At 49.4% G+C, this 17,933-nt stretch overlaps 2 protein-coding genes across 2 annotated transcripts in view; one reads left to right on the forward strand and one right to left on the reverse strand.

Annotated features, from left to right (window-relative positions):
- The window catches only part of DOP1B (DOP1 leucine zipper like protein B), a 169,931-nt gene that overhangs the window by 115,858 nt on the left and 36,140 nt on the right, over positions 1-17,933 (forward strand). The window lies entirely within an intron of this gene.
- CLDN14 (claudin 14) lies at positions 13,784-14,619 on the reverse strand. The gene has a single exon (XM_054628101.2). The coding sequence runs from the start codon at positions 14,506-14,508 to the stop codon at positions 13,816-13,818; it is 693 nt and encodes a 230-aa protein (XP_054484076.2). The 5' UTR covers positions 14,509-14,619; the 3' UTR covers positions 13,784-13,815.

Genomic DNA, 17,933 nt, shown 5'->3' on the forward strand with positions numbered 1-17,933 from the left:
GGGTGTGCAGAGAGGGGAGAAGGAGGCAGAAATTGGGGTGGGTGTGGGAGGGAAGCTGAGAGCGACTTTGGTGTCTCTGGGAATTCCTGTGCAGGAGCCTCCGCCCAGTGAGGATCCCTCTGTCCCAGGAACGCCTCATTTCCCAGCCTGGCTTTTACTTGGGAGGGTTTTTGTGGGGTTTTTCCCCTCTGGAATGGGGAGGCTCTTTTTTATTCCCACAAAACTCCAATTTCTGACTCTCCTGCCAGCAGGTGACAGCATTCCCTAAAGCAGAGCAAACTGAGCAGAAACTCCCCTCTACTCCAGACTTCATCCTTCAGACATTCTTCATCCTCTTTACTTTTATATTTTTTTGTTCTACAAACTGATTATTTCAGGTTTTTTTCCAAGTGCTGAAGAAGCAAAGAGGGTTTTAGAGGGAAGAGGACACAGCAAGACGACTTCAATCATGATCAGAGCCTCCTACTCAGTGCATCCAGAGCCTTTTCCAGGAGGAGCTGGCAGCACAGAGTGCTCCAAGCATCAGATCTTGGATGAGCCATGGGCTGAGGGGGTACAGATTCCCAGGACTGCACATCCAGCAGAAGCTCTGACTGCAGGAACAGCCCACAGAGCTGCTGGCAGCCTTTATGGAGAGGCTGGCATGGATTTAGGGCTTGGGAGAAAAGTCCAGCAAGGGAACAATGTTCAGGGCCTGGAGGAGGTGATGGGAAAAGAGGAGTGTCAGGACAAGGGGGAGTAGCTTTGGGATGACAAGGAGTGGGCTTAGGGTGGATAAAGGGAAGGAATTGTTCCCTGGGAGGGGGCACAGGGTGCCCAGAGCAGCTGGGGCTGCCCCTGGATCCCTGGTGATGCCTTGTGCAGGCTGCCCCAGAGCAGAGGCTGGGCAGAGCTACAGAATAAAGCAGGGATTGATTCAAAGCATCTCCTCCATGGATGCACCTTGGGCAGCACCAGAGCCCAGCCAGGGCTGCACCCAAGATGAACCAAAATGGCCCCAAAATGCACGGCCGGGCACGGGCTCTGTCCCTGGGATCAGTTCTGCTCCATTTGCATCTTGCAGTTCATTGTCCCATCCCAGCTTTAGCCCCTGCAGTCCCACCCTGCTTGTTTTTCTCTCTCCAGCCCACGGGGTTTGTGCTCTGGGGCTGAGATTTGGATCATTTGTCCTTGGTGCCCAGCTGGAGCAGGAATTGTTTTGTCTCCCTGCTCTGTGCACAGAGCTCAGCATCCCAGAATGTGAACCCAGACCTGAGGCATCCCTGGCAGTGCCCAAGGCCAGGTTGGACCCTGGGGCTTGGAGCAGCCTGGGACAGTGGGAGGTGTCCCTGCAATGCAGGGGGTGGAGTTGGATGATTTTTAAGGTCCCTCCCATCCCAAACCCCTCTGTCCTTCCCAGATATTTTCCCCTGCTCATTCCCGACGTTCCTGCTCAGATCTCTCAGCCCTCACTCAGCAGCACTTTTACCAATCATCTCTGAAATCAATTCCCAACATTTGGTCCCAATTATGCCTCTCCCTGAGCAGCCCCAACCCCACACAGCAGCTCTGTTCTTCCTCAGGTGTGGGATTTTGGGATGCTGCCATTCCCCTTCCAAGGGGATCTGACAGAGCTGCAGAGGGATGGGACTGGGGGTGCTGAGGCTGCTCCTCCTTCCCCATCTCTGTCAGAGAAACTTTTCCATGTTCATCATCTTGGGGTCTCCCTGCAGCTGCTCCAAGCCCAGCAGAAAAGCTGGAATGAGCAAAAAAAAGAAGGGCAATGGCTCCTGGTCTGGATCAGGAATGGAGTGGCCAGCAGGAGCAGGGAGGTCATTCTGTCCCTGTGTCTGTCCCTGTCTGTCTCTGTGTCTGTCCCTGTGTCCATCCCTGTGTCTGTCCCTGGCTGTCCCAGGAGCAGGGAGGTCATTCTGGCCCTTCAGTTTGGGAAGGACCTTGGGACACTGAGCACATCCAGGGGGGCCAAGGAGGCTGGAGAGGGGCTGGGAACACAAACCCTGTGAGGAAGCCCTGAGGGAGCTGGGGGTGCTCAGCCTGGAGCAAAGGAGACTCAGGGCTGCCCTCCTCACTCTGCACAGCTCCTGAAAGGGGCCTGGGCTCAGCTGGCCCTGGGCTCTTTCTCCAGCAGCACTGACACAACCAGAGCACACAGCCTCGAGCTGCACCAAGGGAAATCCAGGCTGGAGAGCAGGGAAAAGGTTTTTCCAGCAAGGCTGAGAAAGTTCTGGAATGGCTGCCCGGGGAGGTGGTGGAGTCCCCATGCCTGGGTGTGTTTAACAAAGCCTGGATGTGGCACTGGGTGTAGCCACATTTCTCTTCACAGAGAAACACAAGGCACAACTTCCCAAGAATATTTCTGAGATTCACATTCTCTGAACCTCAGAGAAAGGAAAAACAATTCTTGTTTCATTTCCTGCTCCTGTGTTTGTTCACAAGTGGAATGCATGCTGGAAGATGGTTTACCTGAAGAGAATTGAGAATTGATAATTGAGAATTGGGTTCTGGTGTGGTTTGATTCACTGACCAGGTGAATCCAGGTGTGTGTGTCAGGACTGTGGGCTCACAGTCACGAGATGAGTGCAGATTCAGTTTAGATGTAATGTAACATAATGTAATATACTATAGAATAATATAGTATAACAAATTAATTAATTAGCCTTCTGATAAGATGGAGTCCACCTCATCATTCCTCCTGGACGCTGGGGGCAAAAATATCTACCAGGGTTTAGTTGTGTTGGGGCTGGGTTGGACTCCATGGTCTTGAAGGTCTCTTCCAACCCAGTGATTCTGGGAATTCTGGGAATTCTGGGAACTGGGGGCAGTTTTCCCTCCTGTGGCTGCTGAGCTCCCAGCACAGGGGTGTTGGTATTGCTGAGGATCCTGCTGATTTTTCCCCCAGCTGAAAAATCCCAGGAAAAGCCCTGGCCCCGAGGCCTCTGTGCCTGCAACCCGAGAGGATTTGCCTCTCAGAGCATGAAGAATTAAAAAGGTTCACAGATTTCTTTCTGTCTGGAAACTGGGTATAAATTGGGGCTCTTCCAATGCCTGGGAAAACCTGATCCTGGTGCTCCTGAAAGGAGAGGAACCTGTTTGTGTCTTTTAAGTTTTTGCCATCTTTTCTGCAGGGGCTGAACTCCCCAAATCTTCCTGTTTGTGCTCCAGTTATTTGTGTTTTCCACTTGAAATGTTTTCCTTGCTGAGAGTTGAACCAGGAAAGCTTCATTTTGAAGGGAATTATTTCTCTGCGAATTTTTCCTCCTCAAGATTTCAGTTTTGACCACAATAATGCTGAATTTTGATGATAAATAATGTCAGGATTTGTCTCAGCATAAACTTCTCCCCTTCAGCCACCAAAAGTAAATAAATAAGCTGGGCAGGAGTTTTTGTTTTGATTTCTGCCAAGCTGAAATAAGGAATTTTCAAGTGTTGTTTGCTGAGGGAAATGGAAAAGGGCCAGGTTGGAATGGGAATGGCTGTGGGATCTCAGCCTGGTCAATTGATCTCCTTCAAAATGGTACTTTGGGCTCACTGAGTGCTCCTTCTGCAGGGCAGGAGCTGCAGGAGCCTCTGGATGGTTTTGTTTTCCCCTTTCCAGTGGGGTTGCACCAGCTGGATGTGCTTAAAAATAAACAGCAGGGCAGGAGAGGAGGTGTTGGCTGTGTGCTCCAATATTCCAAATCTGAAATCTCTAAAAAATCTTCAGCTCTGCTCTGGGGTGGATTTTACAAGAAGGGAAAATTGACAGCCAGGAACAGCCAGATCAGAGTTCCTTGCTTGGGTCAGCAGGAATAGCACAAAACACTGTCCTGCTGCAATATTTTACTGGATAAAATACGAAATTCTGAGCAGAGAGTGCAGGAAAAAGATGGGTTCGAATTCCTTGGAATGGGAAATCCTGTGTAATGGCAAAGGGTGGGCATAAAACAACTGCACTTTATGCCCAGGCAGGGTTTTCCACCAAAAAAATTGGAGAACTTTGCCAGGAGCTGGGATGTGCTGGTTCCTGGAGCAGGGGGTGGTAAATTCACCATTGTTTCTGTAAATTCACCATTGTTTCTGTAAATTCACCAGTGCTTCTGTAAATTCACCATTGTTTCTGTAAATTCACCAGTGCTTCTGTTCACTCTCAGCTTCCCAGAAGGAGGGAAGGGATTTTCCAGAACATCACCGAATCATGGAATGGTTTGGGTTGGAAGGGACCTTAAAGCTCACCCAGGGACAGGTTCCACTGTGCCAGGCTGCTCCAGGCTGGCCTTGGGCACTGCCAGGGAGCCAGGGGCAGCCCCAGCTGCTCTGGGGTGGCTGTGGGGGTTCCTGCCCTTGGATCTTTCCTGTCAGTGTTGAAGAATTTATGTGATACTGCAGAGAAGGGATTATAAGAGAAAATAGAATAAAATCACTGAAATTCACAAATTATTTCAGCAGTCGGGATGAAGTAATTCAAGAGTTGGAACATTAAAATTTCACTTTCAAGCCATGTCAAATATGAAGAGTATTGAAACTGATTCCTTCCTTCCTTCTCGTTTCTGCAGGAAGAGAGGATTTTCACTTCTAGAATTTCTGCTTGGATAGCTCAAGATGAATTTTGGAGTGAGGTTTTCAATATGATCTATAAATCCCTGAGGGTAAGGAGCACAGGCAGAGCTGTGGTTTCACCTTATCCCCTGCACACACGGTCTTGCTATAAAAATAATTATTGTAATTATATCCTGTAGTAGTAACAACTTCCAGCATTGTTTCTGAGCTTTATCAGAAGGATCCAGGTGGAAAATTCTTTCTGATGAAGAAATTCGGGCTCATGAGCCTTTGCTGGGAGCAGCCACACGATGGCAACGTTGCTAATCCTTCATTTTGTTCATGGAAGCAGCTCCTGGAGCTGGGCTTTGCCTCAGAACGAGGAGTGGAGCTCTGGAGTTCTCTGGGCTTTCAGGGAAACTTTTCCTTCATGGTTTGACCTGGAGAGGGACATTTCCCAAGGGATGGAGTGATGGGAAAAGAGGGAATGGTTTTAGGATGAGGGAGGGCAGGGACAGATGGGATTTTGGGAGGAAATTCTTTATTATGAGGGTGGTGAAGCACGGATTGCTTGGAAGGTTTTGGACTTCCCTGGATCCCTGGCAGTGCCCAGGGCCAGGTTGGACACTTGGAGCACCTGGGACAGTGGGAGGTGTCCCTGCCATGGCTGGGGTGGCTCTGGGAGGGCTTTGAGGTCCCTTCCCCTCCAACCATTCCAAAATTCCATGCAATCAAACCATTGTGAGACACTTTGTGGCTCTCAGCTCAACATGGGCAGGTTTTTAAGAGGCAGGAGGAGAAAATGCCACTTTCCTCTTTTTTTCCCCTCCCTTTTTTTTGCTTTTTTTCCCCCCTGTAAAAAGCTTGAACCCGTAAAAGGCTTTTCCCTGGTGACAACCAAGCAATTCCTGAAGTGGTGCAGCTCTGAAACAGGAGAACAGGATCTGGCACTGCTGAAGGAGCTCAACCAAGTTCAAGCAAGATCCTCTTAGATCTTGGACATGATAAATATGGGCGAGTTTTGGTGGAGACTGGAAGAAAAATGTGTCCTTTCAGCCAAAGTAACTCTTATCCCGACAAACATTTTGCTGGATTGTTATTTGAATGAATATTTAATATAAAACATGCAACCTGCTCTAATAAGAGCACATTCATAATTTTGAGCAGGCAAGCCCTGTCCAAAATTCCCCTGGCTTTGCTCTGGGTAAGGAATAACTTAAGAAGGAAATGTTGGACTGCAGCAGCTCTTGGCTGAAGGACACAGTACAGCAGGAACAGCTGTGGAAGCAGATTTACTGCAAGAAGTGAGGCTGCTAAAATCCTGACAGTACTTTGATTTTTTTCTGGCTTTTTTTTTTTTTATGAAAAAGTCCAATATAGAGTTTATGACTTTTCATACAGTTATTTATTTTAGGAATAAGAGAGCTGCCAAACACAGCAGGTAGTTAATACCCAATTCAGACTGTGTTTAAATAGGGAAGGAGCTATTGGCTGCATCCTTTGGGATTCTGTGATTAACCCACAGGGAGCTGGAGGTGGCTTTTTCCAGAGGCTTTCGGGTGAAACATGAGTGGGAGTTGGCTCCCTTGGGGTGGAGTGAAGTTGGAATCAGATGTAGCAGATAATTCAGCTCATCCTGAAATGATTTCTCTACTGAAATGAGCTTTTCCTTTGGACATGGGAGATGGAGCTGCTGGAGATAACCTGGAGCTGGGATGGAGATTCAGTCTCTGCCTCTGTTCCAGACATGGATCTTTCCTGCCGAGGGTGGTGAAGGTTCTGAAGAGTCAATCCCAGTGAGGGAGCTGGGCAGGGGCTGGAGAATCCCTGAGGGAGCTGGGCAGGGGCTGCAGAATCCCTGAGGGAGCTGGGCAGGGGCTGGAGAATCCCTGAGGGAGCTGGGCAGGGGCTGCAGAATCCCTGAGGGAGCTGGGCAGGGGCTGGAGAATCCCTGAGGGAGCTGGGCAGGGGCTGCAGAATCCCTGAGGGAGCTGGGCAGGGGCTGGGGCTGGAGCAAAGGAGGCTCAGGGGCCCTTGTGGCTCTGCACAAGTCCCTGCCAGGAGGGCACAGCCGGGGGGGTCGGGCTCTGCTCCCAGGGCACAGGGACAGGAGCAGAGGGAACGGCCTCAGGCTGGGCCAGGGCAGGCTCAGCTTGGACAGCAGCAGCAATTTGCCCATGGCAAGGGAGCTCAGGCCTTGGCAGGGGCTGCCCAGGGAGCTTTGCAGTGCCCAGCCCTGCAGGTGTCCCCTGCAGGTGGCACTGAGTGCTCTGGGCTGGGGACAAGGTGCCCATGGGGCACAGCTGGCACTGCATGGGCTGGCAGGGCTGGGCCAGCCCCAGGGATTTGGGGATTCTGTGTCTCCTGTACTCAGGAAGGAGGCTCAGGCTGCTGGGCCCCAGCTGAGCTGCCCATGAGTCCTTGGTGGGACCCTGGAGGGTGATTGTGATTCTCCCCGAGTGTCCCATGCCAGGCAGAACTTTGGGATCAGCTCCAGAGGCTCCATGTGTGACCCCTGCTGCTCCCAGTCAGCTCTGGCATCTCAGGTTTGGGGGATGAGAGGGTTCATTCCCAACCCACAAGGGGCTGGGGGCCTCTGGTTAGTGCTGAACAGTGGCCACTTCTTTAAACCCCTCTGGTGAACTTGGCAGCATTCACTGAATTCTTATTTTTGCTTGGTGCTCATCATGAAAAAGGAGGGATAACAATCCTTGCATCCCTCCTGAGTGTGCTCTGAGGTTAAATCATGGAATCCCAAAATTATTTGGGTTGGAAGGGACCTTAAAGGTCACCTCATTCCAACCCCCTGCCATGGGCAGGGACACCTCTCAGGAGGTGATGGAACTCATTAGGCAGAAAACAAAGAATTCAACAAAGTTGGCCAAAACACATCTTCAAAATGTGTTGCAGGAGGAACAGAGGAAACTTTGGCTGGGGCTGGGAAAAGAGAAGCAGCTCTGGCAGCGGGATTGACAGGAATTGCTGCAGGTCTGGTCACACTGAGGGAGAGCTGGAGCCGATGCCCAGACACCATAAAAGCTCCAGAGGAAGGGAAGGTGTTGAGTCCATGGAGTGTGAGCTTCTCTAAAGACCAATATTCTCCTGTTTGGGCCTTGGAAGCAATGAGACATTCCAGAAGTTCTGTTCACAGCCCATTTCTGCTTTCATGGATCAGTTTGCTCGTGTCTGCCACGTAACTTCTGCCAGGAGGCAGAACCACAGCTGGGAGAGCCCAGACAGCTTTGGGAGTCTGGAGAGGAGGAGCTGAGGCTGTGGCAGAGCCTGAGGTGCCACCACTGGGGTTCTGCTGGCTGCACTGCATATTCCAGTGCTTGGGATGTGCTGCTGGCCATGGGATCAGCTCCACGAGCCCAGGGATCCCAAACGGGGGCGTCTGCCTGGATCCAGATTCCAAAGACTGGGTTCAGGTTCCAAAGGCTGGATCCAGGTCCCAAAGATGGGTCCAGGTTCCAAAAACTGGATCCAGATTCAAAAAACTGGATCCAGGTTCCAAAGACTGGATCCCAGTTCCAAAGACTGGATCCAGGTTCCAAAGGCTGGATTCAGATTCCAAAGTCCTGATCCAGGTTCCAGAGTCTGGATCCAGGTTCCAAAGGCTGGATCCCAGTTCCAAAGTCTGGATCCAGGTTCCAGAGTCTGGATTCAGATTCCAAAGGCTGGATCCAGGTCCCAAAGACAGGATCCCAGTTCCAAAGTCTGGATCCCAGTTCCAGAGTCTGGATCCAGGTCCCAAAGTCTGGATCTCATCCCAAGACTGGATGAGTTGGGAGCTCCCAAGAGCCTCACCCCAGGGCTGAGGGAGTGGCAGTTGTGGTGGGGCACCTGCCAGCTCCTGGTGCCAGGGGTTCTGTGGGCTCTGGATCCAGCACAGCCCCGTTTGTTGCGTGCCCAGGTCACACAAAGAACACTTGGATGGTACTGGAGATGGGAATTCCTTTCCTTTGCTCTCAGTTTTTTCCTCCTGCTGGCAGCTTGCTTGGTGGTTTTCCCTTGCAGAGGAAGCAAGCACCAATTCCACAAAACTCTAGAAAACATCAACCAGTGCAAAGCTGATTCCCTGAGTTCACAGTGGAAGGAAAATATTTTACTGAACTGTCCCAATTTCCAGATTCTTCTTCCTCTGCTCCCTTCCAAGAGTGAGTGGGCTTAAAATGGTCTGACTTTGCAAACAGGATGTAACCCAGATCTGGTGTTACTTTATCTGTGCTATTTTATCTGTGTTATTTTATCATGGGTTTCACAGAATCATCCAGGTTGGAAGAGACCTTCAACATCATCCAGCCCTGCCATGGCAGGGACACCTCCCACTGTCCCAGGCTGCTCCAGCCCCAGTGTCCAGCCTGGCCCTGGGCACTGCCAGGGATGCAGGGGCAGCCACAACCTCTCCCAAGCACTTTAACTCTGGTTTTCAAGGCTTAGTGATGCTCCTGAAATTTTGCTCTCTGTGTTTTCCATGGAATGATAAAATGTGACCAAGTGGAACAAAGAGGCAGCTCAGGGCAGGGTGGAAGGCTGGAATTGCTCTGTCCAGGATCCCTTTTCTCCCACAGAGAGCCATGAAAAGCAGCTGAGGTTCATTAGCAAGGCAGCTTAATTGGGCTGGAATTGCCAGGGATAGCAACAGTGGTGATAGCCCCAGCCTGGATGGATTTGAGAGCACCCCTGCTGATCAATACCAGTGATTATGACATTTTTAAAATAAAATTGCTTGTCCTTGACTCCAGTGGAAGGGAGATCTCCCTCACACATCCCACGGGTTGCAGCTGCTCTGCTCAATACCAAACACTTTGTGAAATGGCCAGCAAAAGCCTTTCCTTGCCATCCCATCCCTCTGAGGGGGCAAAATCCTCCTGACTTTGATTCTCTCTGCTCTGGAGGCCTTTTAGTTAAAAGCTCTCTAATAGATTTGGGAGTATTGACAGTAATAATGAGCTTATGGGTGAAATTGTGACCTCAGGGAAGTCAATGGAGCTGGAGTTCCAGCATTTTAAATATCCACACATCTCCATGAAGTCTGTACTTGTGCTCTCAACAGGTCACATCTCTGCATTGATTCACTCCCCTTTCCAACAGTTTGCTTACCAAACATCTTTGAAGTGTGAGCTAATGAAATTAATGTCTTTTCCTCCTGCTTAAAGCAGAAAATAAAATTAACCACCTTTTCCCCCAGGAAAAAGGAGGGAGGTTGGGTCTGTCCTGCCTTTCTTGTCCATAGAGCATTTTAAAGCCATTCAGATGTTTGAGTTTATGGGAAACTGTCAGAAGAACAGTCAGGATTCTCAGGGAAGGGTTTAAACATGACTTCTGATGCCATGGGCTGAAGATTTGGAAAGGATGATGTGAATTAAGTTGGGAATCAACACCTCCAGGTGCCCCTGTAGTGATAAGAATAGGAAATGGCGATAAAATGAATGTGGGGAACAAGCTGTATTTGTAATTTTTAAGAAAACAAGTGAAAAATAACATAAAATAACATTCATGCTACATGGCAAAGCAAGGCATGCAAGGAAGGGATAATGTCTTTTAGCAGATCAAAGAAGGAAAAGAGGGAAGGGAAAGGGAAGGAAATTTCAAGGAAAGGAAAGGAGATTTCAAGGAAATGAAATTTCAAGGAAATTCCAAGGAAAGGAAATGTCAAGGAAATCTCAGGGAAAGGGGAAGGGAAGGAAAGGAAAGGAGAAAAGAGAGAAGGAAGGAAGGAAGGAAGGAAGGAAGGAAGGAAGGAAGGAAGGAAGGAAGGAAGGAAGGAAGGAAGGAAGGAAGGAAGGAAGGAAGGAAGGAAGGAAGGAAGGAAGGAAGGAAGGAAGGAAGGAAGGAAGGAAGGAAGGAAGGAAGGAGAAAGGAGAAAGGAAGAAAGAAAGAAAGAAAGAAAGAAAGAAAGAAAGAAAGAAAGAAAGAAAGAAAGAAAGAAAGAAAGAAAGAAAGAAAGAAAGAAAGAAAGAAAGAAAGAAAGAAAGAAAGAAAGAAAGAAAGAAAAGCAGACACTGGTGTCAGTTTTAGCATGGAGTAAGATCCCCTGGTTCACAGCTCTGTGACAGAAACCATTTCCCTCTCTATTGACATCTGAGCACTTCCAGGAATTTTTGCCAGGATTTATAAACTGTTCCTACTCCTGTCACACATTCTGCCTGGCTGGGGATTGCTGCAGTAAGAGCAGCCCTGCACAGGAGTATTCCCACCACACCAAAACCTGGCCAGGGAATGAATTTATCAGTAGCTGGCAAACCCTAATGACCCACAGCCATTTCCTCCCTTGGAACTGTGCTCCAGCATTCATGGCTGTCCAAGCCCTGCCTCAGGTTGATATCCAATCACTTGGCAGCATCCCTTAGGATGGAAATGATGGAAAAGCCTAAGGCATTTACCACCTCCATTGAGCTGAAAAAAGCATCCCAGAAATCTATAATGGACCATGAACAGTTGGTCTCCATCTTCCCTAAGAAGCTGTTGTGCAGTTTGTGTCCATTCCCTGCATCTCAGAGTCTGTCCCTGAGATGTTTGCAGGGTCATTGATCACAGAATTTGGGCTGGAGGGGACCTTAAAGATTATCCAGCTGCACCCCAGTACCATGGGCAGGGACACCTTCAACTGGTGTCCAGCCCTGCCCCAGCCCAGGGAGGAGCTGGAGCTGCTGCAGAGAGCCCAGAGGAGGCTCCAGGATGGGCAGAGGGATGGAGCAGCTCTGCTGGGAGGAAAGGCTGGCACAGCTGGGATTGTTCACCTGCACAGGAGAAGCTTTGGGCTGAGCTCAGGGTGGCCTTGCAGGGCCTGCAGGAGCCCCAGGAAAGCTGCAGAGAGACAATTTCCAGGGGATGCAGGGACAGCACCCAGGGAATGGCTGCCAGTGCCAGAGGGCAGGGCTGGATGGGATCTTGGCAGTGAGGAATTGTTCCCTGGGATGGAAATGAGGGGCTGGGATGGAATTCCCAGAGCAGCTGTTGTGGCATTCACATTCTCTGCAAAATATCCTTCACCCAGGTTTTTTCCTCCTGGGAAGCTGGGAAGCCTCTGAGAAAAGGAAAACAATTCTTATCTCATTTGCTTCTCCTGTGTTGTGCTCATGTGGAATGTGTTTGGAGATTGTTCACCCACAGGTGATTGTTCCATTGGATTCTGCTGGGAGTTGTTTTCACTCTTTGGCCAATCAGGGCCAAGCTGTGTCAGGACTCTGGAGAGAGTCAGGAGTTTTCATTATTATCTTTTTATCCTTCTGTCTGTGTCCTTTCTGTATTCTTTAGTGTAGTTTTAGTATTCTTTAATATAAAGATAAAAATAGTATCATAAAGTAATAAATCAGCCTTCAGAGAACATGGAGCCAGATTCATCATTCCTGCCTTCATTGGAACATTCCCAGCAAATACAATTAGCTGTGGCTGCCCCTGCATCCCTGGCAGTGCCCAAGGCCAGGTTGGACACTGGGGACATTGGAGCAGCCTGGGACAGTGGGAGGTGTCCCTGCCATGGCAGGGGTGGCACTGGATGGGCTTTGAGGTCCCTTCCAACCCAAATCCTTCTGGGATTCTGGGATTCTATGAATATGCAGACCAGGCTGCTCCAGCCCCAGTGTCCAGCCTGGCCTTGGGCACTGCCAGGGATCCAGGGATGGAATTCCATCCCAGCCCTGCCCACCCTGCCAGGGAACAATCCCTAATTCTCAATACCCCATCCCTCCCTGCCCTCCTTCAGTTCAAAGCCATTCCCCTTGTCCTATCACCACAAATAACCAAAGTCAGGTCCCAGATCACTTTTATTATTGTTGGTCTCAGCAAATTGCTTAGAAAATCCATTTATTTTTAAAAACAGTGGTGATGTTAACATGAAGCAGTGCTGAAAACCCTCTGTCCAATCCAAATCAACATAAAGCCAAAGGCAATGGTGATCAACCACAGAAAGGAAGGTTCAGAGTGAAACCAGGGGAAATGTTGAAAATCTCCCAGCTCCAGAGGTGACACAAGGTGACAATATAATTGCAAACAGATTTTTCTTTTTGCCAAATGAAGAATTGTTGCCTCATAGGTCTTGGAATTATTTTTTTCAGTGTGTTGGTCCATCTGTTGAAAGTGGGAGACCTATACATTTCTGGTTTAAGAGAAATCCATTGATTCTCTTTTTTGTCATAATTTTATATCCCAATATGTGTGCCTGGGACTTTGCTGTAATGTGAGATGGAGAGGGCTGGGCTTCTTTGCTCATTATTTTAATTTTTGATTGTTTGAATGCACTGTGGAACGATGGAATTCTGTGAGGATTTGAGAAGGAAATGTCTGGATTTGGTACTTCTGACAAGCAGTGGTCACAGTCCATGGGTGTTGGCATGAAGGGTGCCTTATGCCCCAATGGAAGTTCCCCAGAAATCACTGGAGGGGATGAAAATAACCTTGCCAACCCCATTGCACCTTCAGGCACAAAATACCAGCATTCATCCTAAGAAATGAGCACATTTCATTACATGGCATTCATGAAATAGGATTCTAGAAACTGTTTTTCCACTCCCTATAATGCATAGATTGTGCAGAATGCTAAATCTGCTCAACAGCTAAAAGTGATGAATTCTGAGACTTTTTAATTCTAATTTTTAAAGTATATTTAATATCAAATGTCTGGTTCCATTCTATTCCTGACATTTGTAGAAAACCCAATTCTGAGCCACTTATAGGGTTTGTTTCCCTTGTGATGCATTTCAAAAAATGCACTGAAATTTTATTTTGATCAGGTCAAAACATTGTAATATAACTTCAAATATTGGCTGTAACAGGCTGTCAAATACATCTGTCACAGTGCCATTGAAATTCATATTTCAAGGGACTGTACAAAAACAAACAAAAAGTTAAGTGAAAGAAAAATTAATACCTTGTCATGTTCGTGAATTATGGAAATGAGGAGCTGAGCAGGCAATCTGCTGGAAATCATTGTGTATCCCCAAAAAATTCTAGGTTTTGGGGAAAACTGTCTTTTTTTGGGAAGAAACAAAGCGATGTGGCCAGTTCTGCTTCACAGGGCACCGACTCCAAACCAAACTATAATTTTTAACAAAACACCTCTTGAATTACCTGGAAAGCTGTGATGGGAGGTAGACAGGGATGTGCTGCCTTGGGAATACCTCAGCCTCCTTTGACTTTATTTCCCAGGTTTTGCAGGCAGCAGTTCTGCATCCACACCCTGTCCTCCTCCGGGAAGAAAAGGAAGGAACAAACGATTGTGAACTCCAGCATCCATTCCAAGTTCTCTGGTGCCAGGCACGGAATTCCCGAGGCAGCGGCGCCAGATGCAGGGAGAGCTCACACGTAGTCACTCAGTCTGTAGCCGCTGTGGGACGCAGATGCCAGGGAAGGAGCGTGGTCGCCCTTGGAGGCGCTGAGTGGCCTGGAGGACGGAGGCGCTGCGGAACGCGGCTGGAAAGGCGCCTCATTCCCGAGGCACGACGTGCACAGCAGGGCCCCACCCAGGATGGTCAAGGCCGAGGAGACAAAGCCCAGATAAAGAGCCTGCCCTATCTCGTACTTCATCCCAGCGGGCAGCGTGGGGCTGTAGAACTCCACCACCACCTCGTTGGTGCACCACGACACCGGCACCAGGCAGAGCAGCCCGGCCGCCACGAAGCCGACGCCGCCGGAGCCGGCCATGGAGGCCTTGGTGGGGCTGCCCTCGGCGCAGCGCGTGCACCTCATGCCCACCACGGCCACGGCGGCCGCCAGCACGGCCAGCAGGCAGGAGGTGACCATCATGGCCTGGGCGGCGCGGAGGTCGGCGGGCAGCGCCAGCTGGGAGCGGTGGGCCTGGCACTGGTAGACGCCGGTGCTGTGCCGCACGCACTCCATCCACAGCCCCTTCAGGTAGGCCACGGCCGTCAGGATGTTGGTGCCCACGTGGGCCGAGCGCCACCAGTGCGGCAGGATGGTGGCAATTAACGTCCCAATGAAGCCCAGCAGGCTGAGGGAGAAGCCCAGCAGCTCCAAGGCCCAGCTGGCCATGGGAATGTTTGTCCTGTGTGGTTCCCTTAATGAGGCGCCTCCGCTTGGGTTCGCTCGGAAGGCGCAAGGTTTTCTTGGAAGATCTGCGGCTGTTTCGCCCCGACACCTCCTGCTCTCCTAATAAAAGGTAATTGAGGGAAAAAGGAGTTAATTATTACCCCAAAGCTTTGCCTCTCCAGCCAGTGAGGTGCGTTTCAAGTGCAGCGAGGGCAATAATTAGCATAGTTATCGCTGTTAATCGTGTTTTTGTGGAGGTAATGGGAAAGCAAGCTTCCCTCTTCCCTTATATAAACAGCCTTGTGCTGCCCACTGGGAAGAGAACTCAAGACAATTTATGAAATGGAAAAAAAATATTTGAAATGCAAATATTCCTCTTCCCAGCAGGCTCTTCAAAAAAACAAACATGATTTCCTCTCTAAAGCGGAGAATTAGGTAGTGTTAACACTTGGAATGAAGGAGATTTATAAAGTAGGGAACTGCAGGTTGCTTTACACGATGAAAACATTCCCAGAAGGTCATAGCAGGACTAGGAAAACAATAAGGGTGTATTTGCTCAAAGTAGGGAGCAAAAAGAGTGATTTAAAACCTGTGGAAGAGGGTAACAAATATTGGATTAAAGTAGCTTTCCTGACTGCCCAGTATTTCTTGAGGTTGCATTTCAAGAAAGTAACTCAAAGGGGAACAATTTTCATTAGGATCTGGGGAGTTTCAGGTCGTGATTTCAGGTTGTGGGTGAAATGTGGAATCAGTTGAACATCCTGGAGCTTCTGAGGGACAACACCTTCACACTTTGGTCATGTATAAATCCAAGCTGGAAAAAAAGGAATGGCAACTCTTCCTCCTGTATAAATCCCAGACTAAGTGGCCTTTTCCAGTGGCTGCCTTGCCAGCTCTGTTATCCATCACACATGATGTGTGTGGGCAGAAACACGATATTTTAATATATAAAATAACCCCTGCATCACAATCCAGCCTGGAATTCAGAAACAGGAACGAGTTTAGGCTCCAGTTCTGCCAAGCCCCGTGCATGTGCTGAAACTCCTGCTCAGAGGAGAAAGTGGAAGTGTTTGCTGGAGCTGGCCCGAGCAGGAAAAGGGAGGAAAAGCATCTGGATCAATAATCAAAGCCATCAGGACAGCAGAAGGAGACAGAGGGAGCAAAGTGGAAGCTGCTCCACGTTCCCATTATCTCAGACTTGTCTCTAACTACCCTGGCGTGCTTGGAGTGGCATCAATGCCAGGGTTGGTCTCTGTTGTTGTGGCTTTCACTGCTCTCTGCCTGACAGCAAAATCATGGAATCGTGGAATGGTTTGGGTTGGAAGGGACCTTAAAGTTCACCCAGTGCCACCCCTGCCATGGCAGGGACACCTCCCACTGTCCCAGGCTGCTCCAGCCCCAGTGTCCAACCTGGCCTTGGGCACTGCCAGGGATCCAGGGGCAGCCCCAGCTGCTCTGGGAATTCCATCCCAGCCCCTGCCCACCCTGCCAGGAACAATTCCTCATTCCCAATACCCCATCTAACCCTGCCCTCTTCAGTTTGAAGCCATTCCCTGTGTCCCGTCCCTCCAGCCCTTGGAAATTGTGTTTCTCCATCTTTCTTGCAGCAGGGGTCATCTCTTCCCAAAACAATCCCTTGGATGTTGTGAAAAGAAAGGGAAAAGGGAAAAGCACAAGGATTTTGTGGCCTGGGCAAGAAAACACCACAGGCTGAGGACTCTGCTCCTACACATTCCTTTGATTTGGAATTTGCCATGGGATGGGCAGCAATGGGATGGGCAGCAATGGGATGTTGGATTTGCTGCCTGGAAGGGAAGAGCAAACCAAAGAGCAGCTTTTCTTTAGTGTGCTGGTTTTAGGAGAGTTTTTCCTCCTGTTGCCAGTTCCTGGCCTTTCAGGTTCTCTTCATGTAACACAGAAATGAAAACACCTGAGTTGATGTGGCTGCTGAAGGAATTGACCTCGTTTGCAGATTCTGAGAAAATCACAGAAGGTTTTATGTCAGAAATCACCATTCCAGGGGAGGTCAGGCTGCAGATTTCTCTCAGCTATCACAGATATGACAGGCCATGAGTTAGGGCCAAGCACAGCACAAAGGAGCAAACTGTTTCCTCCAGCACTACTGGAGATATTTTATTTCTGTCGCAACCATGGGAAGTCCTCATGTATGTTTGCCTTGCAGGTTATTTGGGTTTGATTCCCATATTAAGGAAAATGAAGCAGTATTTTACTTTTTTATATTATTTTTTGTTTTCTGCGAGGTGCTCCTGGATCTAAGCATGCCATACATCTCAGGGAAATTATCCTGGGAATATTCCTCCATGATCAGGGAGATGCCCACATGGTTTTGGGTCACAGCAGGACCATGAGGGACCTCAAGACATCTCACAGGACATCGGCAACAGAGCTGGAAATGGAGCTTGGGTCTCCTGTGTCCTTAATCCCAGCACCACCTTCCTCATCCCTGTTTTTGCCTGGTCTGGGCAAAAGACAGAATTCCCAGAGTGACCAGGTTGGAAGAGACCTTCAAGACCATCGAGTCCAGCCCAGCCCCAACCCCTCAACTGAACCCTGGCACCCAGTGCCACATCCAGGCTTTGTTAAACACACCCAGGCATGGGCACTCCACCACCTCCCCGGGCAGCCATTCCAGAACTTTCTCACCCTTGCTGGAAAAACCTTTTCCCTGCTCTCCAGCCTGGATTTCCCTTGGTGCAGCTCGAGGCTGTGTGCTCTGGTTGTGTCAGTGCTGCTGGAGAAAGAGCCCAGGGCCAGCTGAGCACAGGCCCCTTTCAGGAGCTGTGCAGAGTGAGGAGGGCAGCCCTGAGTCTCCTTTTTTCACTCCCTCATGATGAGCACGACCCAAGATTATCCCCTCCAATTCCTCATCCCACCCAGGACCTTTCCCACCCTCCTGAGGAGGGATCCAGCTCACTCTGGTGCATTTGCAAAGAGGCTCCCGAGGTCAGGCACGAGGCTTTGCAGCTGATCCTGGGGAGAACAGGGCCTCAAAGGAAAATGTGATTTACACCCCCAGTCCTGGGAAATGGACCCCCCATTTAATGGAGGTCAAACCAGTCTGGGGCTCAGCAGCAGCTATTTTTAGATGTCATTAAGGTGTTATTTTTAAACATCAGCCATTAAAAGCTTTCTAATTTAAGCAGCCAGCATTAATTAGCCCTGCTTGCTCGGCGTCATGTTTTCCATGTGCCTCCCTCAGCAGTTCCAGCTGCCCCTGGTGCTCAGTAACACTTTCACTGCTGGGCACCAGCCTTCCCCTCCTCCTGCCAAGGGGTGAAAGCAGCAGGAACTCAACACCTTTTATCTCCAGGAACATCAGCAGCCTGTATATATAATACATAAGTGGAAATGTCTCACTTTACAGCTCAGCTGAGGAACATTCTGTGGGATCAGGTGAGTGGTGGCTT

Source organism: Agelaius phoeniceus, chromosome 2 (assembly GCF_051311805.1).
Source record: "Agelaius phoeniceus isolate bAgePho1 chromosome 2, bAgePho1.hap1, whole genome shotgun sequence".
Taxonomy (NCBI): Eukaryota; Metazoa; Chordata; class Aves; order Passeriformes; family Icteridae; genus Agelaius; species Agelaius phoeniceus.